Source organism: Scyliorhinus torazame, chromosome 11 (assembly GCF_047496885.1).
Source record: "Scyliorhinus torazame isolate Kashiwa2021f chromosome 11, sScyTor2.1, whole genome shotgun sequence".
In the NCBI taxonomy this organism is placed as follows: domain Eukaryota; kingdom Metazoa; phylum Chordata; class Chondrichthyes; order Carcharhiniformes; family Scyliorhinidae; genus Scyliorhinus; species Scyliorhinus torazame.
The window spans coordinates 243,463,835-243,485,968 of NC_092717.1; the positions used below are offsets into that span (position 1 = coordinate 243,463,835).

Genomic DNA, 22,134 nt, shown 5'->3' on the forward strand with positions numbered 1-22,134 from the left:
CGGCGAGGTCCCAGGTTCGATCCCGGCTCTGGGTCACTGTCCGTGTGGAGTTTGCACAATCTCCCCGTGTTTGCGTGGGTTTCACCCCCACAACCCAAAGATGTGCAGGGTAGCTGGATTGGCCACGCTAAATTGCTCCTTAATTAGAAAAAAAATGAATTGGGTACTCTAAGTTTAAAAAAAAAATTAGAGTGGGGACTGAACAAACTGATGGGAGTTGCGGGTTGACCGGTCTCCAGGTTCTGATGGACTTTGTCCTGGGGTCTTAAGAGGTGGTTAATGGGTGACTTCCGGGTGCGGCGATGACCAGCTAAGTCGCACGTTTCGGCAGCTCCCGGTGGAACGGACTTTAGGGCTCTTGATAGGAGCCCCAACGGCAATTTTAACGGCTAAAAACACCAAGCGGTAAACCAGAAGGGTGTTCCCCCTGGACACGGATGGAAAAAGGAGAGGAAAGTGGCCGGATTGCAGCGGATCCTTTGGAACAACGGCAAGGAAGGCAAGCAGAAACCAAGATGGCGTCGGAAGGTGGCAGTTTCATATTGAGGATTCTTGGCCTTCCTGAAGGTGTGGAGGGGGCGGACGTCGGGGCATATGTGAGCACGATGCTGCACTCGTTAATGGGAGCGGAGGCCCCGACGGGTCCGTTGGAGGTGGAGGGAGCATACCGAGTTATGGTGCGAGGATCGAGAGCAGGAGAAACTCCCAGAGCCATAGTGGTGAGATTCCTCCGTTTTAAGGATAGAGAAATGGTCCTTAGATGGGCGAAGAAAACTCGGTGTAGTAAATGGGAGAACGCGGTGATCCGCGTTTATCAAGATTGGAGTGCGGAGGTGGCGAGAAGGAGGGCGAGCTTTAATCGGGCCAAAGCGGTACTTCACAAAAAGAAGATAAAATTTGGAATGCTGCAACCGGCAAGACTATGGGTCACATATCAAGGGAGGCACCACTACTTTGAGACGGCGGATGAAGCGTGGACTTTTATTGTAGAAGAAAAATTGGAATGAGTGGATTATGAAAATGAACATTTGGACAAAGTGGTGGGGCGAATGGGGGGGGGGCGAAGAGGGGTTTTATGTTTTAATCCTGCGGTATGGTAACTTTTCTCTCTCCCACAGGTGGTGATGGGGGGAGGTGGGGATGGAGAGGAGATGGGGCGTTGGCCATGGGAGGCGGGGCCGAGGGAGAGGCGCGGGCTTGGTTCCCGCGCTATGATAATTATGGCGGGAATAGAGAAGCAGGAAGGAGGGGGCGTCGCACGGTGCGAGCCGTGATCACGGGGGAAAGCCGAGGTCAGCCAGAGTTTGCTGACTTCTGGGAGCAACATGGGGGGAGTAATTACGCTAGCGGGGGGTCTAGCGGGGGGGGGGGAGGGGGGAATTACTGGGTTGCTGCTGCTGGGGAAAGGGGAGAGTGGGTACGGGAAAGGATGGGCGGGGGGGCACCGTCTGGGAGAGATACAGCTGCGTGGGAACTGGGTGAGAAGCTGGAAAAAGATGATGGCTAACCGGCAAGGGGGGGGGGTGGGAAGCCCCCCAACTCGGCTGATCACGTGGAACGTGAGGGGGCTTAACGGGCCGATAAAGAGGGCACGAGTACTCGCACACCTTAAGAAACTTAAAGCAGATGTGGTTATGTTACAGGAAACGCACCTGAAACTGATAGACCAGGTTAGGTTGCGCAAAGGATGGGTGGGGCAGGTGTTCCATTCGGGGCTGGATGCGAAAAACAGGGGGGTGGCTATATTAGTGGGGAAGCGGGTAATGTTCGAGGCAAAGACTATAGTGGCGGATAACGGGGGCAGATACGTGATGGTGAGTGGCAAATTACAGGGAGAGATGGTGGTTTTGGTAAACGTGTATGCCCCGAACTGGGACGATGCCAACTTTATGAGGCGAATGCTAGGACGCATCCCGGACCTAGAGACGGGAAAGCTGATAATGGGGGGAGATTTTAACACGGTGTTGGAACCAAGGCTGGATAGGTCGAAGTCCAGGACTGGTAGGAGGCCGGCAGCAGCCAAGGTGCTTAAGGATTTTATGGAGCAGATGGGAGGGGTGGACCCGTGGAGATTCAGTAGGCCTAGGAGTAAGGAGTTCTCGTTTTTCTCCTGTGTCCATAAAGTCTATTCACGCATAAACTTTTTTGTGTTGGGTAGGGCATTGATCCCGAGGGTGAGGGGAACGGAATATACGGCTATAGCCATTTCGGATCATGCCCCACACTGGGTAGACTTGGAGATAGGGGAGGAAACAAGAGGGCGCCCACCCTGGAGAATGGACATGGGACTAATGGCAGATGAGGGGGTGTGCCTAAGGGTGAGGGGATGCATTGAAAAGTACTTGGAACTCAATGACAATGGGGAGGTTCAGGTGGGAGTGGTCTGGGAGGCGGTGGTGAGGGGGGAGCTGATATCAATAAGGACACATAAAGGGAAGCAGGAGAGTAAGGAACGGGAGCGGTTGCTGCAAGAACTTTTAAGGGTGGACAGACAATATGCGGAAGCACCGGAGGAGGGACTGTACAGGGAAAGGCAAAGGCTGCATGTGGAATTTGACTTGCTGACTACAGGCACTGCAGAGGCACAATGGAGGAAGGCGCAGGGTGTACAGTATGAATATGGAGAGAAGGCGAGCAGATTGCTGGCACACCAATTGAGGAAAAGGGGAGCAGCGAGGGAAATAGGGGGGGTGAGGGACGAGGAAGGAGAGACGGAGCGGGGAGCGGAGAGAGTGAATGAAGTGTTCAAGACATTTTATAAAAAATTGTATGAAGCTCAACCCCCGGATGGGAGGGAGAGAATGATGGATTTTTTGGATCGGATGGAAATTCCCAAGGTGGAAGAGCAGGAAAGGGTGGGACTGGGAGCACAGATCACGGTAGAAGAAGTGGTGAAAGGAATTAGGAACATGCAGACGGGAAAGGCCCCGGGACCGGACGGATTCCCAGTTGAATTTTACAGAAAATATTTGGACTTGCTCGCCCCGCTACTGACGAGGACCTTTAACGAGGCAAAGGAAAGGGGACAACTGCCCCCGACTATGTCAGAAGCAACGATATCGCTTCTCTTAAAGAAGGAAAAGGATCCGCTACAATGCGGGTCCTACAGACCAATTTCCCTCCTAAATGTGGATGCCAAGGTCCTGGCCAAGGTAATGGCAATGAGAATAGAGGAATGTGTCCCGGGGGTGGTTCATGAGGACCAAACTGGGTTTGTGAAGGGGAGACAGCTGAACACGAATATACGGAGGCTGTTAGGGGTAATGATGATGGCCCCACCAGAGGGTGAAACGGAGATAGTAGTGGCGATGGATGCCGAGAAAGCATTTGATAGAGTGGAATGGGATTATCTGTGGGAGGTGTTGAGGAGATTTGGGTTTGGAGAGGGGTATGTTAGATGGGTGCAGCTGTTGTATAGGGCCCCAGTGGCGAGTGTGGTCACGAATGGACGGGGATCGGCATATTTTCGGCTCCATAGAGGGACAAGGCAGGGATGTCCTCTGTCCCCATTACTGTTTGCACTGGCGATTGAGCCCCTGGCGATAGCGCTGAGAGGTTCCAGGAGATGGAGGGGAATACTTAGGGGAGGAGAAGAACACCGGGTATCTTTATATGCGGATGATCTGCTACTATATGTGGCGGATCCAGCGGAGGGGATGCCAGAAATAATGCGGATACTTGGGGAGTTTGGGGATTTTTCAGGGTATAAATTGAACATGGGGAAGAGTGAGCTGTTTGTGGTGCATCCAGGGGAGCAGAGTAGAGAAATAGAAGACCTACCGTTGAGGAAGGTAACAAGAGACTTTCGTTACCTGGGGATCCAGATAGCTAAGAATTGGGGCACATTGCACAGGCTAAATTTGACGCGGTTGGTGGAACAGATGGAGGAAGATTTCAAGAGATGGGATATGGTAGCATTGTCAATGGCAGGGAGGGTGCAGGCGGTTAAGATGGTGGTCCTCCCGAGATTCCTCTTTGTGTTTCAGTGCCTCCCGGTGGTGATCACGAAGGCTTTTTTCAAAAGGATAGAAAAGAGTATCATGGGTTTTGTTTGGGCCGGGAAGACTCCGAGAGTGAGGAAGGGATTCTTACAGCGTAGTAGGGATAGGGGGGGGCTGGCACTACCGAGCCTAAGTGAGTATTATTGGGCCGCTAATATTTCAATGGTGAGTAAGTGGATGGGAGAGGAGGAAGGAGCGGCGTGGAAGAGATTAGAGAGGGCGTCCTGTAGGGGGACCAGCCTGCAGGCTATGGTGACAGCCCCATTGCCGTTCTCACCGAGGAACTATACCACGAGTCCGGTGGTGGTAGCTACACTGAAGATTTGGGGACAGTGGAGACGACATAGGGGAAAGACCGGAGCATTGGGGGGGTCCCCGATAAGAAACAACCATAGGTTTGCCCCGGGGGGAATGGATGGGGGATATGGAATGTGGCAAAGAGCAGGAATAACGCAATTGAAAGATCTATTTGTGGATGGGAAGTTTGCGAGTCTGGGAGCGCTGACTGAGAAATATGGGTTGCCCCAAGGGAATGCATTTAGGTACATGCAATTGAGGGCTTTTGCGAGGCAACAGGTGAGGGAATTCCCGCAGCTCCCGACACAAGAGGTGCAGGACAGAGTCATCTCAAAGAAATGGGTGGGGGATGGTAAGGTGTCGGATATATATAGGGAAATGAGGGATGAAGGGGAGACTATGGTGGACGAACTAAAAGGGAAATGGGTAAACTCGTCGTCCTCGTGCGCCAGGCTAAGCCTGATTCAGTTTAAGGTATTACACAGGGCACACATGACTGGAACACGGCTCAGTAACTTTTTTGGGGTGGAGGATAGGTGTGCGAGGTGCTCGAGAAGCCCAGCGAATCATACCCATATGTTCTGGTCATGCCCGGCACTAGAGCACAAGAGCCGGGAGTGCAGGAGGCGAGAGAGGCCGATGTTTTGGCCTTTGCGTCCCTAGTAGCCCGGCGCAGGATATTGCTAATGTGGAAAGAAGCCAAGCCCCCGGGGGTGGAGACCTGGATAAATGATATGGCGGGGTTCATAAAGTTAGAGCGGATTAAGTTCGTCCTAAGGGGGTCGGCTCAAGGGTTCACCAGGCGGTGGCAACCGTTCGTCGAATATCTTGCGGAAAGATAGATGGGGGAAAAAAAGAAGGCAGCAGCAGCGGCCCAGGACTTGGGGGGGGGGGGGGGATGGGGTGGGGGGGTATAGCCTGTGACAAGGCAGTTGCCAATTAGGGCTTGTTTTCATTTTTGTTATTTAATATTTATTTATTTGTTGTTTCTTGTTTATATAAAAAAGGTCATTATTATCTGTATTGTTATAATGTTGTGTAAAGGATGCACAATGTACTGTGTTGGTTGACCAAAAATTTTCAATAAAATATTTATTAAAAAAAAAAAAGAGGTGGTTTATGTGTATTTATGTTTGCCCTACGTTTTTCTGTCTGGACTGTACGCAGAACAATACCTTTCACTGAACTTCGGCACACGTGAGAATAAAATCCAAATGAGGTAGCAGACACGTCGGTGTTAGTTTTCCAAAATTCACTAGATTTCGGAAAGGTTCCATCAGACTGGAAAGCAGCAAATATAATCCCTCTATTCAAGGAGGGAGGGAGGCAGGAAACTCGGTTGGTTAGCTTGGCATCTGTCATGAGGAAGGTGTTAGAGTTGATCATCAAAGAGGTTATGGCTGGGCACTTCGAAATAAAACGTGAGGTGTAGGAGCAGAAGTAGGTCACTTGGTACATCGAGTCTGCTCCGTCATTCAATGAGATCACAACTGATCTGATATAATCCTCAACTCCAGGTGCTCGCCTTATCCCCATAACCCTTGATTCCATGAATGATTAAATATCTGTCTACCTCAGCCTTGAACATACTTAATGACTCGCTCCTACAGCCCTGCAGTAAATAATTCCACAGATTCACTACCCCATGATTCCCTGAATGATTAAATATCTGTCTACCTCAGCCTTGAACATACTGAATGACTCGCTCCTACAGCCCTGCAGTAAATAATTCCACAGATTCACTACCCCAGCTGTCTTAGATGGGCGACCCCTTACTCTGAGATTATGCCCCCTCGTCCTAGACTCTCCCATAAGAGGAAACATCCTCTCAGCATCCACCCTGTCAAACCCCTGAGAATCCTACATGTCTCAATAAGGTCACCTCTCATTTTTTTAAACTCCCCTCCATATCCAGGATCAACCTTGTGAATCGTCCCTTCACTGCCTCCAATGCCAGTATATATTTCCTTGGATAAGGGAACCAAAGAGTTCACCGTATTCCAGGTGTGCTCCAACTCGTGTCTTATATAGTTTTAACAGGACTTCCCTATTTTTATACTCCATTCCTTTTGAATTGAAGGCCAACATTTAGCTGTTTAGCACAGGGCTAAATCGCTGGCTTTGAAAGCAGACCAAGGCAGGCCAGCAGCACGGTTCGATTCCCATAACAGCCTCCCCGAACAGGCGCCGGAATGTGGCGACTAGGGGCTTTTCACAGTAACTTCATTTGAAGCCTATTTGTGACAATAAGCAATTTTCATTTCATTTCACATTCCATTTGCCTTCCCAATGACCTGCTGAACTTGCATGCCCGCTTTTTGTGATTTATACACGAGGATCCCCCAAATCTGTGCTGCGGCTTTCTGCAGTCTCCATTTAAATAATATTTTGCTTCTTTATTCTTCCTACCAAAGTGCACAACTTCACATTTGCCGACATTATATTCCATCTGCCAAGGTTTTGCACACTCCCCTAACCTGCCTATATCCCTCTGTAGACTGTGTCATCTTCACCACCATTTTTTGTGTGCCATCCACAAACTTGGTAAAACCAGAGGTAGATAGATTTTTCTTAGGTAAGGGAATGAAAGGTTATCGGAGGTTGATGGGAACATGGAATTTGAAACACTAACAGATCAGTTGTAATATTAATAATAATCTTTATTAGTGTCACAAGTAGGTTTACATTAACACTGCAATGAAGTTACTGTGAAAATCCCCTAATCGTCACATTCCGGCGCCTGTTCGGGTACACAGAGGGAGAATTTAGAATAACCAATTCACCTACCAGCACGTCTTTTGGGACTTGTGGGAGGAAACCGGAGCACCTGGAGGAAACCCACGCAGACACGGAGAGAACGTGCAGACTCCGCACAGTGACCCAAGCAGGGAATCGAACCTGGGACCGTGAAGCGACAGTGCTAACCACTGTGTTACTGTGCCGCAGAGTTGATTCAGAGGGCCTACTTGTGCTCCTAATTCATGTTTGAACCCAGCCACACATGCACTAATTGTATTCTTCTCAGAAATAACCCACAAGGAGACATTGGTTTTCACAATTTTATCTTCATGATTGGCGGGATGGGTGGTGAGGAGATAGTGGCATGCTGGTAATGTTACTTGTCCTCAGTTAATGCTCTGACAAAGTGGGTTCAGATCTTGCCTCAGCAGCTGGTACAACTTAAATTCAATCAATAAATCTGGATGAGAAACCTATTTTCAGTAACGGTGACCATGAAACCGACACTGATTGTTGTGAAAAGCCAACCTGGTTTCAATTTAGGGAAGGAAATCTGCCGTCCTTACCCGGTCTGGCCTCCATGTGACTCCAGACCCACAGAAATGTGGTTAGACCATAAGTCATAGAAGCAGAATTAGGCTACTCAGCCCATTGAGTCTGCTCCGCCATTCAATCATGGCTGATATTTTCTCATCCCCATTCTCCTGCCTTCTCCCCATAGCCCCTGATTAATCAAGAACCTGTCTATCTCTGTCTTAAAGACACTCAGTGATTTGGCCTCCACAGCCTTCTGCGGCAAAGAGTTCCACAGATTCACCACCCTCTGGCTCAAGAAATTCCTCATCTGTTTTAAAGGATCGTCCCTTTAGTCTGAGATGATGTCCTCTGGTTCTAGTTTTTCCGACAAGTGGAAACATCCTCTCTATCCAGGCCTCGCAGCATCCTGCAAGTTTCAATAAGATCTCCCTCATCTTCCTAAACTCCAATGAGTACAGACCCAGAGTCCTCAACGGTTCCTTATGTGACAAGCTCTTCGTTCCAGAGATCATTCTTGTGAACCTCTTCTGGACCCATTCCAAGGCCAGCACATCTTTCCTGAGAAACGGGACACAAAATTGCTCACTCCTGCCTTCTCCCCATAGCCCCTGATTAATCAAGAACCTGTCTATCTCTGTCATAAAGACACTCAGTGATTTGGCCTCCACAGCCTTCTGCGGCAAAGAGTTCCACAGATTCACCACCCTCTGGCTCAAGAAATTCCTCATCTGTTTTAAAGGATCGTCCCTTTAGTCTGAGATGATGTCCTCTGGTTCTAGTTTTTCCGACAAGTGGAAACATCCTCTCTATCCAGGCCTCGCAGTATCCTGCAAGTTTCAATAAGATCTCCCTCATCTTCCTAAACTCCAATGAGTACAGACCCAGAGTCCTCAACGGTTCCTTATGTGACAAGCTCTTCGTTCCAGAGATCATTCTTGTGAACCTCTTCTGGACCCATTCCAAGGCCAGCACATCTTTCCTGAGAAACGGGACACAAAATTGCTCACAATACTCCAAATGGGGTCTGACCAGAGCCTTATCCAGCCTCAGAACTACATCCCTGGTCTTGTATTCTAGCCCTTTTGACATGAATGCTAACATTTAATTTGCCTTCCTAGCTGCCAACTGAACATGCACGTTACCCTTAAGAGAATCGTGAACAAGGACTCCCAAGTCCCTTTGTGCTTGATTTCCTAAGCATTTCCCCATTTAGAAAATAGTCCATCCCTCCATTTTGCCTATCCAAGTGCATAACCTCACTTTTCCAGATTGTAGTCCATCTGCCAAATCTTTGTCCGCTCTCCTAGCCTGTCCAAGTCCTTCTGCAGCCTCCCCAACATTACCTGTCCCTCAGATATCTTTGTATCATCTGCAAACTTAACAATGCCCAATTCCTTCTTCCAGATCATTAATGTATCTTGTAAAAAGTTGTAGTCCCAGCACCGACCGCTGAGGCACACCACCAGTCACCGGCTGACATCCTGAAAAAGATCCCTTTATCCCCACTCTCTGCCTTCTGCCAGTCAGCCAATCCTCTATCCATGCCAGTACCTTGCCTCTAACACCAAGGAATATCATATTTTGCAGCCTCCTGCACGGCACCTTTTCAAAAGCCTTCTGGAAATCCAAATAGATCATGTCCACTGGCTCTTTATCTGATTTCTGCATTACCTGCTCAAAGAATTTGAACAGATTTGTCAGACATGACCTCCCCTTGTCGAAGCTACGCTGACTCAGTCCTATTTTACCATGCACCGCGATCTCATCCTTCCTAATACTCTGAAAACTTGCCAACAATTGAAGTCCGGCGAATCAACCTATAATTTTCAATCTTCTGCCTCCCTGCCTTAAGGGCAGCACGGTAGGACATCGGTTCGCACTGTGGCTTCACAGAGCCAGGTTCAATTCCCGGCTTGGGTCACTGCCTGTGCGGAGTCTGCACGTTCTCCGTATCTGCGTGGGTTTCCTCCGGGTGTTCCGGTTTCCTCCCACAGTTCAAAGATGTGCAGTTTAGGTGGATTGGCTATGCTAAACTGTCCTGTAGTGTCCAAAAAGGTTAGGTGGGGTTACGGGGATAGGATGGAGGTGTGGGCTTGGATGGGGTGTTCTTTCCAGGGGCCGGTGCAGACTCAATGGACCGAGTAGCCTCCTTCTGCACTATAAATTCTATATGTCCTCATCGCTCTGCTAAGTTTTTCCCCTCGAAAGTCACAATTCTACCATGTCATGTGTTCTACCACACATGGTGCTAACTTGCCTGGAGGTATGTCAATTTGGACAAATAAACATATTATTGCTGAAAAAAAGACTAATATGTGCAGCACGGTATCATTGTGGATAGCACCATTGCTTCACAGCTCCAGGGTCCCAGGTTCGATTCCGGCTTGGGTCACTGTCTGTGCGGAGTCTGCGCGTCCTCCCCGTGTGTGTGTGGGTTTCCTCCGGGTGCTCCGGTTTCCTCCCACAGTCCCAAGATGTGCAGGTTAAGTGGATTGGCCATGCTAAATTGCCCTTAAGTGTCCAAAATTGCCCTGTGTTGGGTGGGGTTACTGGGTTATGGGGATAGGGTGGAGGTGTTGACCTGGTGTAGGGTGCTCTTTCCAAGAGCAGGTGCAGACTCGATGGGCCGAATGGCCTCCTTCTGCACTGTAAATTCTATGATCTACGATAATGACGCGACAGCAAAGCTTTGTCTTGCACTCAGGACAAATGGAAGAATATAATTTCAAACCATCACAAGATAAAAGGTGCGACATACATTCATACAGGGACCTCTTCTCTGCAACCAACAGCAAGATGGTCAAGCCTAGAACTTTTTTTTTTTTGAGTTTCCTGTTGCTCTCTCCATGGTAAAGGGCAGCACGGTAGCACAGTGGATTCTCCGTGTGTGTACCCGAACTGGCGCCGGAGTGTGGCGACTAGGGGCTTTTCACAGTAACTTCATTGCAGTGTTAATGTAAGCCTACTTCTGACAATAATAAAGATTATTATTTCTCGACCAGAGGTAACTTGTCAACCAATCAGCACCCTTTTCTCCTGTGGTACATATTGTGATAAGTTTAAAATTTGGCATTCTTGTGTTTGTCCTGATGACAAAAAGCTTCGACATGTCTCTCTTAATATTCAGGTTCGGTAATCCAGATTATCCTTGAAATCCTGCTTTTCTCTCCATCCTGTCCGAACGCAGGCCATGCTGACTGGATTTAAAACCGCCCCCCCCACCTTCCAAATACCACTCCTTCCACCTGGAAATATCGCCAAACCATCTAGTTTGTCTCAAGCTTCCAACTTGGCATGTTCTCCAGTACCTTTCACTCCTGTCTTGGCCCCATAGCCACAGAACCTTTGACAGGCTCGGAACTGTCGTGGAACCTATACTTAACCCTGCAACAGTGCAAGTTGCATTACCAGCACACCGAGCCTCACGTTTCATTTGCAAAAGCTCCCGAGCAAAAGCTGCAGATTGTGCAGGGGCAGTTTGCCACGCCTCCATTTCAGACATTTGGCATTGTCATCTCCCATTTTAACAGCAGCAGGACCATTCAAAGCATGCATCAGCTCTCACTGGTTGTTGGCTCATCTGCAATTGTAATTCTTCAATTGCCAGACTGCTCAAAGAACTGTTCAATATATCTGTACAAGCAAATTATGAGAGTCCTGGAGTCTTTTGACATCCTGCAAGCAGAATTCAATATTTATTTAAACAAGCGCACAATTGTAACAACTCCAAATAGATGCACAAAGTGTGCAGATTGCTAAATTAACACAAACCGTACTTCAAGATTTGAAATACTTTGTTCTGTAAACAGGCAGCTTTCTTTTGATACACCACTTAATAGACTGATGTCACTATTACTTCACCCCCAACTTCCCCCCTTCCTCAACTAATTAGGCAGAGCAACAGCCCTGACCCAAATGGTTTTATCTCTCTCTCCCCCTCCCTCCCAGTGAATACTGGTTGTATGTCTGCTCACTCAGTTGCAGCACTTTCAATAGCAATCACTGCATGGCTAAGTGTACACGCAGGCTAATCTCCACTCCTTCCCCACCAGGGAAGGGGTGGAAATGCCCTCCCAACACGGGGAGAATCAAACTCAACGCAGACAAGCAACTGAACACTGACGAGCATCTCGTTTGTGCGACAGAAAGGGGCCAGAAAAAGAAGAGGTATGCTTTCAATTTTTTGTCCCCATCCTCTCATGTTGCAGATGTTCCTGCTCTCATCGGTTTAGCTCCTCATCGAACCTTAAGAGCTCAGATTTATTTTGCAAGCCTTCAACTCCATGCTGAGTCATGTATAGCCTAATATTCATCATTGCAGCTCTGATTCCACACGAGGGTCGGGACTAAGACACATTTGATGCAAATGAAGAGGAGCTTGCATCTTTAATATAGCCGCATCATTGACAAACCGTTCTTTGATTAAAAAAGGTGAATATAATTCATGTTAAACATCTACATTCTGCTCATTTTACACAATGGTGAAAATGCCCCATTTGGAGCACCGTTTAATTTTGTCTTCCAAGATGCCATGAGATGTAGTTCCTGATCATGTTCCCTGAGGGTTCTCTGAAAACTCCTGGCTGTATCTCACCCCAGGGAGTTAAACCAGAAGTGCAGGCAGCACAGGGGGGGGGGGGGGGGGGGGAAAGAGAGTAAGGAAGGGAGGAAATTCAGCCTTTCATGTTTTCCAACTCTCCATGCGTATTTTGGATGAAAAACTAATGTCTAATTTGCAGCATTAACAAAATTACTATTTGCATTCCTTTGAGAATTAGGTTTTCTTTGGTTTCTTCTTTTCAGTCTCTTCCTCCTTTTCTTTTTCAATTTCAGCCACGAGGTGCTCGATTTCTTTTGCATCCAGGAGCTGTGGAAAGGAAATGTTGCAGCGTTAAGTCACAACTGAATAACATAATAGTCACTTTACAATGTTACACACAATACTGCAGCCCCTTCCTTTCCACAACGGTTTTCACCACACTCATTGCATTGCAGCCAATGCAACTGATTAACGACAGGTTAAGTGTAATCCTGACTGAGCTGCTGACCTTTCATCTCGAATCAGTTCAAATCTGACCTGTTTATAGAATTAGATTAGTTACAGCCTAGGAGGCCATTCAGTTCATCGCATCAGTGCTGGTTCTCTGCAAGAGTAACTCAACAAGTTGCACTTCCCGGCCCTTTCCTCGTCACCCTCGCCGGCCCTTTCCTCATCGCCGTGCTAAGTTTTTCCCCTTGAAAGTCACAATTGATTCTACCACACACTCGGGCCTCAAAAAATCAGGCCTCATTATCCGCTTTCTCAATCTTCCCTGCCATGTCCTAACAACTCAGGCACATTTACCCACAGGTCTCTCTCTGCTCCTGCACCCACTTTGGAATTGCAGCCTGTATTTCATATTGCCCCTCTTCATCCTTCCCACCAGTCACTTATCTTCATTAAATGTCACGTGCCAGGTGTCCCGCCCATCCTATGTTGCCCTGAGGTTTATCTCTATCAACCCCACAGTTCACAATTCTTCCAGGTCTCGTGACATCCGCAAATTTCGAGATTGTGCCCGACACAGCCAAGTCTAGGCCGATAATACAGGCCATGAAAAGCAGTGGTCCTTGTACCGACTTCCCAGGGAACCCCAGTGTCGACCTGCCTCAGGTCCCAAAAACAACCGTTCACCATTATTCCAATCCTGCTCGTCATGGACAAAGGAATAAGATTTGATGCAGATGTACTGTAGAATTCTTTCTGCACGAATAGCCCACAAAAGAAGTATTTTCACTTCACTGCACAGGATTTTCAGAGCAGGCTCAAGGGCTTGATTGACATCCTCCTGCTTCTATTTCCTCTGGTCCATACCACATAAAGGTTTCCCACCTACCTTGAGTGGCTGATTTCTTCTTATTATAGCCAGCTCAATATTTTTTCCACCAGACTGTACTACCTAGATTTAAAAAGTACAAATATTAGATTATATTCAAAAGCAAAATAGTAAGAGAAAAATCAAACAAATCATATTGATATGGCACCTGTAACGTAGAAAAAATTGACAGTGCACTCCTAAAGAGTGAGATATTTGTGGAAACAAACAAAAGCGTGTTCGAAGCAGTGAGTTTTAGCAAGTGTCCTAAAAAGGAGGAATTGGAGATGTAGAAGAGTTGAGAGAGGGAATTACAGAGCTTGGTTAAAATTATTCTATTGATGATGGGGCAGACAAAATGAGAGGACCAGTGTTCGGAGATGTGGAGGGTTCTGTGCACTGCCTGCCGTAGAGTTGGAAGTGGTTACAGAGAAGGGTGCAAGGACCATAGAGCGACTTGGAGACAAAGTAGGTGAGGGTTCCTGAAAGATTAGGACGCTGAGCTCGTGAACAGTCAACCTGAGACTGTGGCTACAGAGAGGGAGAAATCGTTGGGCAAAAACGCAGTGTTAGTGGTGGGAACTGAAGGCGATGGTGCAGTCCCAACATTTAGCTGAAGAAGAGTTCATTGTTTCAAATTCTGCAACTGGAATAACATTTGGTTACCAGGATGGTCGTAATTATTTGCCAGTCTTTGTTTCCTTTCCTGTTGCTTAATTTAGTCAAAATCAATTTTGGTAAATACAAGGACATTCTTTCAACTCCCAAATTTTGCCCAATATAGTCTACTGCCAGGGCCCTTATAGAATGTCACAGTACCAAATATGACATTTTGGTCCACCCTGGCTCTGTATGTCTGCCCCAACTCTTTGACCTCGCCCCATAACAGCACGGTAGCACAGTGGTTAGCACAGTTCCTTCATAGCTCTAGGGTCCCAGGTTCAATTCCCGGCTGGGTCACTGTCTGTGTGGAGTCTGCACGTTCTCCCCGTGTGTGCGTGGGTTTCCTCTGGGTGCTCCGGTTTCCTCCCACAGTCCAAAGATATGCAGGTTAGGTGGATTGGTCATGGTAAATTGCCCTTAGTGTCCAAAACATGTTACGTGGGGGTTACTGGGTTTGAGGGATAGGGTAGATACGTGGGCTTCAGTAGGGTGCTCTTTGGAAGGACCGGTGCAGACTCAATGGGCCAAATGGCCTCCTTCTGCACTATAAATTCGATGATTCTATAACCCTGCAAGTTTCTCCTTTTCAGCTGAATGTCCGATTTCCCTTTTCAAAATTCCTTTGAATCTACCTTTCGGATAGCACATTCCAGATCAGGACAATTATGTCCCAAATGCCAACAGTATTCCCGATAATAGGGTGAGGCCACTGCAATTCTACAGCTCACGCACACTGTTCTGGAATATGAAGAAAACCGTTGTGCAGGAAACTCGGGTCATTCAAAAACAACCCTTCACCAATGACAAATGGGACGGCTGTCTGTGGGAGAGGGGGAGGGAGGGGGGGGAAAGAGGTTTAAAATAAAATGAATTCAGCTAACGGTAGACTTTGTTTAAAATTTACAAAGCCCATTCCATACCCGCAGTCACTCCACACCACTATTTGAGAGATCCCACCTCTAACTTGATCTGTGACAAACTTTAACAAAATCAGCAATTTGGCAATGTTGTAGTACTAAAGAATGCACAGCACTGACACCCCTTCCCCCTAACTTATCCTATTCGATATAATTGGGCTGACAGCTCGATCACAAGCAGGGCTGCTGGCATACGACAGGTATAAGTCGGATTTCACTTTAATTACGAGATTTTTTTTTTTTAAACCTCTAGTTTTGGAAAACCGCGTTTCAGTCACGTCTCGATTTGGGCCGTTGTTTGACGGTGACCGGGAAGAGTCACATTCAGTTCTGATTATGGCATTCCAGGACTTTTACCAGTACATGTGCAGGGTTTTAATAGCTCTGTGACCTCTTTTTTGCAGAGGCTGCTCTTGACAATGATCTTGACAATATTATATTTCACTCACTTCTAGCAAAGCTTTAATTGCCAACTTGATAGTGTCATTGTCTGTTGCAATCGCTTCGTCAGTATAGTTCTTTTCAAGGAATTCTCGGACTGTCTTGGCACTGCGACCAATTGCATTTGCCTGTTCATACGATAATTAAGATGGTTACAATCCCACTCTTGCATTCGCGATGCTCATGCTCTATTTTTTTTTTTTTAAATTACATTTTCACATCTCAATTCACTTAATACATGCCATCGAATATACTGCCAAAAAACAAACTGCTTCAATTGTGACCCATCCGAATTTCAAGAAACCCATGGTACTCCCAAGATGAATGGTTGTAAGCTGCTCGAATATGAGCAATCACACCACTGATGATCAGTGGGTTAAATGAGTCATGGCTACGAGGCCGAATGGTTGACGGCTGCATCATCGATGGGGGGGATTGCTATCGGCACGGGACCAATACGTCTACGATGCAAGAATGCCTGCAGGTCAGACTAAGTTGACTGGGAGCCTGCCGAAAGGAAAAGCATCGCTTGACCCCAGGCCGATACGATACATCCGTGCCGGCCGCGGAACGGACTGCCACCCACCAAATGGCCTCCACAGCCACAATCACGATACTGTTCAGTGCCGAAGTGACATACACCCTGGGTGCAGTCCATCGCCTCCCAAGACAGACAGATGCCAATAATAAGTGTGACGCAGAAGCAAATGAACCAAGTGGTTTCCAGGTTTAATTTGCAGTCTCTGCTGACCATGAGCAATATATAAACTTGGGGAGGGGGGGGGAGGAGTACGTATACTTGTCCATTACAAGAAAATAAAGTCAGGATTCCCGCTTGCATTTGCTAATTATAAACACCCTCAGATGGCGTCTCTGGCTGGGTGGACCCCCCCATTCACAATGGCCCACTGATTCTCATGCAGAGATTGCCAGTGAGCTAAGGCACCAGGGAGCCAGCCACAAGCTCAGTGTGGGCAGCACTGGCAACTCTGCATCAGATCGTGGGCTGAAGTCTGACCACAGAGGACTTGAGTGCATGAATCGAGGTTGTCACTCCACTTCTGTTCCGAGGTCGCACAACACTGCCAGGGTTGGCAGCTTTTGGATGAGATCTTAAACCGAATCCCCTGCTTAGCCTCTCAGCTCACTATGAAAACATCACTTAGCCTACACTTCAAAGGGGGGGGGGGGGGCGCAGTTCTCCCTGGTGTCCCGGACAATATTTATCCCTCAAACATCATCGCAGAAACCTAGTCCTTATCGCAAAGCGGGAACTTGGTGTGTGTAAAGCGACATTTTCCCACATTAAAATAGTAATTACATTTCAGAGGAATTAATATTTGTTGTAAAGCACTTAGGGACGTGCTGAGGTCATAAAAGATGTTATGGAGATTAAGGATTCATCGCTGCATAGGTTGCCGTACTCCAGTCTAAGACATTGTCCACAGCAGAGAAGGTGGTTGGGGAAGAAACTGCAGGGGGAAAAAAAACAGAAAACGATTTTACTGTTTAGGAAGAAGGCAGGAGACAGAGGGGCATTTACCTTCCAAGCTTGATATGTCCCAGAGGGGTCAGTCTGGTATAACCGTGGTGTGCCATCATAATCAAATCCCACGATCAATGCAGAAATTCCAAAGGGTCTGCGCCCATTGCTTTGTGTGTAGCGCTAAAAAAAAACATTAAAATATACAGTTCACCAAACAACTCCATTTGTTAAATCTTTCTCACTGCTTACAGGTATCCAGCAAAGCACTAATCCTGAAAGATGTGCAGTTAGGCAATTTGGACATTCTGAATTCTCCCTCTGTGTACCCGAACAGAGTGTGGCAGCTAGGGGATTTTCACAGTAACCTCATTGCAGTATTAATGTAAGCCTAGCTGACAAAATGCCGCTGGAGCGTGGCAAGTCTCTCGCACAGATCCTCTTCTTACATCTCCTACAACCGTACTAATCTCTTAACACTTAATTCTAACACTATCACTAACCTCTCTCTTTTATGTTACTCACTCTTCCAACTTCTTCCATACAGGCAGGAGATACAAGTCTGAGAACACGCACTAACAGGTTCAAAAACAGTCTCACCCACACTGATGTGAGACTCCTAAACTCCTTACGGACTGATCTGATCTCTTCACATTGTCTCTACCGAGTAGTGCTACACTCCTGTATGCTTCACCCGATGCCTGTGTATATGTATTTACATTGTCTATTTTATGTTTACCCTATGTATCTTCTTTTCATGGATGAATGATCTGTCTGAGCTGCACGCAGAACAATACTTTTCACTGTACCTCAGTACACGTGACAATAAACAAATCCAATCCACTAGGGGCTGGTTTAGCACACTGGGCTAAAGAGCTGGCTTTGAAAGCAGACCAAGGCAGGCCAGCAGCAGAGTTCAATTCCCGTACCAGCCTCCCCGAACAGGCGCCGGAATGTGGCGACTAGGGGCTTTTCACAGTAACTTCATTGAAGCCTACTTGTGACAATAAGCGATTTTAATTTCATGATGAAGATTATTAGTATAAGCAGCTACCCGGTAACCTAATGGGTTTTTGACAGGCAAGTAAATGCATCTGTGTTTTTTTAAAAATTCTCCTCCTTTTTCACATTTTCACCCACATTTACACCAATCAACAATAAACAATAATCAACAAGATATGTCAATCCCCATAACAACGATCCCATCTACCCACCAACCCCCAAACCTCAACCCGCATGTTTACATAAACAAATGACAAAAAGGAATCAGGGATTACCCGTAGTCACCCTTAATCTACACAGCCCCCCCCCCCCCCCCAACCAGGTCTCCAGCTCCTCCCGTCCACTGCCTCTTGTAAAACTCCTCCTCCCAACCTCGGTTCCTTCCCCCCCCGGCTATACCACTCGGACCCTGTTCTGCCAGGCTCCGATGGCCGCAGCCCCCCCTCAACCCCCACCTCACTCCCGTTCACTGGCCGGCAGAAACCGGCCAGCGTGGAGGCCCCCGCCCGGGTCCCTTTCCCCCTTGCCCGGCCCTAGGAAAGCCCAAAGACCCCCTTTTAGCACACAAACCCCGCATATCCACCTACACCCCAAAGAGCCCTCCTTTTGAGTGAAAGTCCCGTCCCTTCCCTTGTCCAAATATATGCAACATTGGCTCCTTTAGCCTCTACACCCGCGCGCAGTGATACAAAAAAAAAGAAGAAAATACAGTCATGAGGTTACATCGGCACATGACCATTCCTCAATTTGTCAGTTCTGCCAGTCCTTCTGCTTTCGCAAACTCCTCCGCTGCTTCCGCCATGCCAAAATAAAAGTCCCGTAGCTTATAAGTCACCCTCAGCTTCACTGGATATACAATGCTGCACTGCACCTTGCTAATGTACAGTGCCCTCTTCACCCGGTTGAAGGCAGCCCGCCTCCTCGCCAGCTCCACCGTAAAGTCCTGGTATACACGTATACCAGCTCCAGCCCACTGCACCACCCGCTTCTGCTTGGCCCAGCTCAGGATCTTCTCCTTCACCCTGTACCTACGGAAGCACAGAGTCACTGCCCTTGGCGGCTCACTCGCCTTTGGTACAGGCTTCCACGACCGATGAGCCCGGTCCAGTTCATATCGGGAGGGGTCCTCCCCCTCCCCCAATAGTTTTGCCAGCATCGCGGCAAAATACTCAGTCGGCTTCGGTCCTTCAACTCCTTCGGGCAGCCCCACGACCCTCAAATTCTGTCGCCTGGATCTGTTTTCCAGATGTTCCATTTTTCCTCGCAGATTCTTGTTCGTGTCCATCACCTTCCGCATCTCTTTCCCCATCGAGGCAAGTTGATCACCGTGCTGCAATACCGTCTCCTCCACTTCCTTCAGCGCCTCCCCTTGCTCTCGCACCTCCGCCACTGCGCTCGCCACCTCCGTCCTCACCGGGGAAACCGCCTCCTCCACCAGCACACTCAAAACCTCTCTCATCTCCTTCCTCATTGTCGCCATGCATTTCGCAATCTGCGCCAACTGCTTTTCAAATTCCGCAGCCATCACCTTAGTTATTTCTTCAGCCGTAAGCAGTGCGGCCTCCCCTGGTGCTCCAGCCTCCATTTTCTTTGTTGACCCCGCGGTGACCTTTCCACTCTTCAGCCGCTTTTTTCCCGGCCGTTTTTTTGGTGTTGTTCGACATCCTTCTTCTCCTTGCCCTGTCTCCCGACTTTTACTGCCGTCGCTGGCCCTAGGACCGGGCGTTACTCCCCGAAAATGCCGTTCCCGAACGGGAGCCCTCCAATGTGCGGCTGCCTCCCGCCCGCCGTCACCGGAAGTCCAGTGCATCTGTGTTTCAACTTCTGTGAAAATGGGCTAATTGAAAAGGCATTTAGTGTTGGAGCAAGAGACAGCAATAATTAGTTCATCTCCCACCATTTTATCCACTAAAACTCTTGTTCCCTTAATGCCTAAAACGCTGTCAAAATTAAACATACTCATCAATGGAGAGGACACAACCCTCTGGGGCAGAAAATTCCAAATATTCACGGCCTTCAGGGTGAATATGCTTTTATTATTTTACAGGACGTGGGTATTGCTGGCTAGGCCAGCATTTATTGCCAATCAGAGGGTGGTGGTGAGCTGCCTTCTTGTACCTCTGCAGTTCATGTGTAGATCCACCCACAATGCTGTTAGGGAGGGAGTTCCAGGATTTATGACCCCACAGCAGTGAATTTTGATTAATCTTCATCAAGTGGTCGACCCCATATCCTGAGCATCCCTGGCCAGGCAGAAACAGATTCTGACTTCTAACCTGCCAAGCCCGATAAGAATGAAACATTTTTGATGTGGAGATGCCGGCGTGGTCACAGTAAGAAGTCTTACAACACCACGTTAAAGTCCAACAGGTTTGTTTCAAACACTAGCTTTCGGAGCACTTCTCCTTCCTCAGGTGAAATTTTTTTTATTTTTAAACGAAGAGGTATGTTCCAGAAACATACATATATATATATATATATATATATATATATATAGACAAATTCAAAGGTGTTGGTGAGGCCGCATCTGGAGTATTGTGTTCAGTTTTGGTCTCCTTACCTGAGAAAGGACATATTGGCACTGGAGGGAGTGCGGAGGAGATTCACTAGGTTGATCCCAGAGTTGAGGGGATTAGATTATGACAAGAGGTTATGTAGACTGGGACTGTACTCATTGGAGTTTAGAAGGATGCGGGGGGATCTTATTGAGACGTATAAAATTATGAAGGGGATAGGATAGATGCGGGCAGGTTGTTTCCACTGGTCGGGGAAAGCAGAACTAGGGGGCATAGCCTCAAAATAAGGGGAGGTAGATTAAGGACGGAGTGTAGGAGGAACTTCTTCACCCAAAGGGTTGTGAATCTCTGGAATTCCTTGCCCAGTGAAGCAGTTGAGGCTCCTTCTTTAAACGTTTTTAAGAAAAAGATGCCTTTCTAAAGAATAAAGGGATTCGGGGATATGGTGTACGGGCCAGAGAATGGAGCTGAGTCCACAAAGATCAGCCATGATCTCATTAAATGGCGGAGCAGGCTCGAGGGGCCAGATGGCCTACTCCTGTTCCTAGTTCTTATGCTCTTATGCAAGACAATGCTTAGAATGCGAGCATTTGCAGTTAATTAAGTGTTTGCCGATCCAGAGATGAGGTAACCCCAGGTTAAAGAGGTGTGAATTGTGTCAAGCCAGGACAGTTGGTAGGATTTTGCAGGCCAGATGGTGGGGATGAATGTAATGCGACATGAATCCCAGGTCCCGGTTGAGGCCAGTCATGTGTGCGGAACTTGGCTATACGTTTCTGCTCAGCGATTCTGCGTTGTTGTGCGTCCTGAAGGCAGCCTTGGAGAACGCTTACCCGGAGATCAGAGGCTGAATGCCCTTGACTGCTGAAGTGTTCCCCGGCTGAAAGGGAATATTCCTGCCTGGTGTTTGTCGCACGATGTCCGTTCATTCGTTGTCGCAGCGTCTGCATGGTCTCGCCAATGTACCAGGCTTCGGGACATCCTTTCCTGCAGCGAATGAGGTAGACAACTTTGGCCGAATCGCACGAGTATGTACCGTGTATTCTTGTACTCCAACCCATTCACCTGAGGAAGGAGCAGTGCTCCGAAAGCTAGTGTTTGAAACAAACCTGTTGGACTTTAACCTGGTGTTGTAAGACTTCTTACTATATATTTTTGGGGCAGCACAATGGTTAGCACTGTTGCTTCACTGCTCCCAGGTTCGATTCCCGGCTTGGGTCACTGCCTGTGCAGTCTGCACGTTCTCCCCGTGTCTGCGTGGGTTTCCTCTGGGTGATTCGGTTTCCTCCCACAGTCCAAAGATGTGGTTACGTGGATTGGGCATGCTAAATTGCCCTTAGTCTCCCAAAAAAATATTATGATGTGGAGATGCCGGCGTTGGACTGGGGTGAGCACGGTACAAAGTCTTACAACACCAGGTTAAAGTCCAACAGGTTTGTTTCGATGTCACTAGCTTTCGGAGCGCTGCTCCTTCCTCAGGTGCATGAAGAGGTCTGTTCCAGAAACACATATATAGACAAATTCAAAGATGCCAAACAATGCTTGGAATGCGACCATTAGCAGGTGATTAAATCTTTACAGATCCAGAGATGGGGTAACCCCAGGTTAAAGAGGTGTGAATTGCATCAAGCCAGGACAGTTGCTAGGATTTCGCAGGCCAGATGGTGGGGGGTGAATGTAATG

At 47.8% G+C, this 22,134-nt stretch overlaps 1 protein-coding gene across 1 annotated transcript in view; it reads right to left on the reverse strand.

Moving 5' to 3' along the window:
- Positions 1–11,239: 11,239 nt before the first annotated feature.
- The window catches only part of LOC140385886 (proteasome subunit alpha type-7), a 32,306-nt gene continuing 21,411 nt past the window's right edge, over positions 11,240–22,134 (reverse strand). Inside the window, exons 4-7 of the mRNA XM_072468501.1 lie at positions 16,994–17,116; positions 15,459–15,578; positions 13,451–13,513; positions 11,240–12,441 (exon numbers count right to left, since the gene is read on the reverse strand). Coding sequence (XP_072324602.1) covers positions 12,349–12,441; positions 13,451–13,513; positions 15,459–15,578; positions 16,994–17,116 — 399 coding nt within the window. The 3' untranslated portion in view covers positions 11,240–12,348. The remainder of the gene's footprint in view (positions 12,442–13,450; positions 13,514–15,458; positions 15,579–16,993; positions 17,117–22,134) is intronic.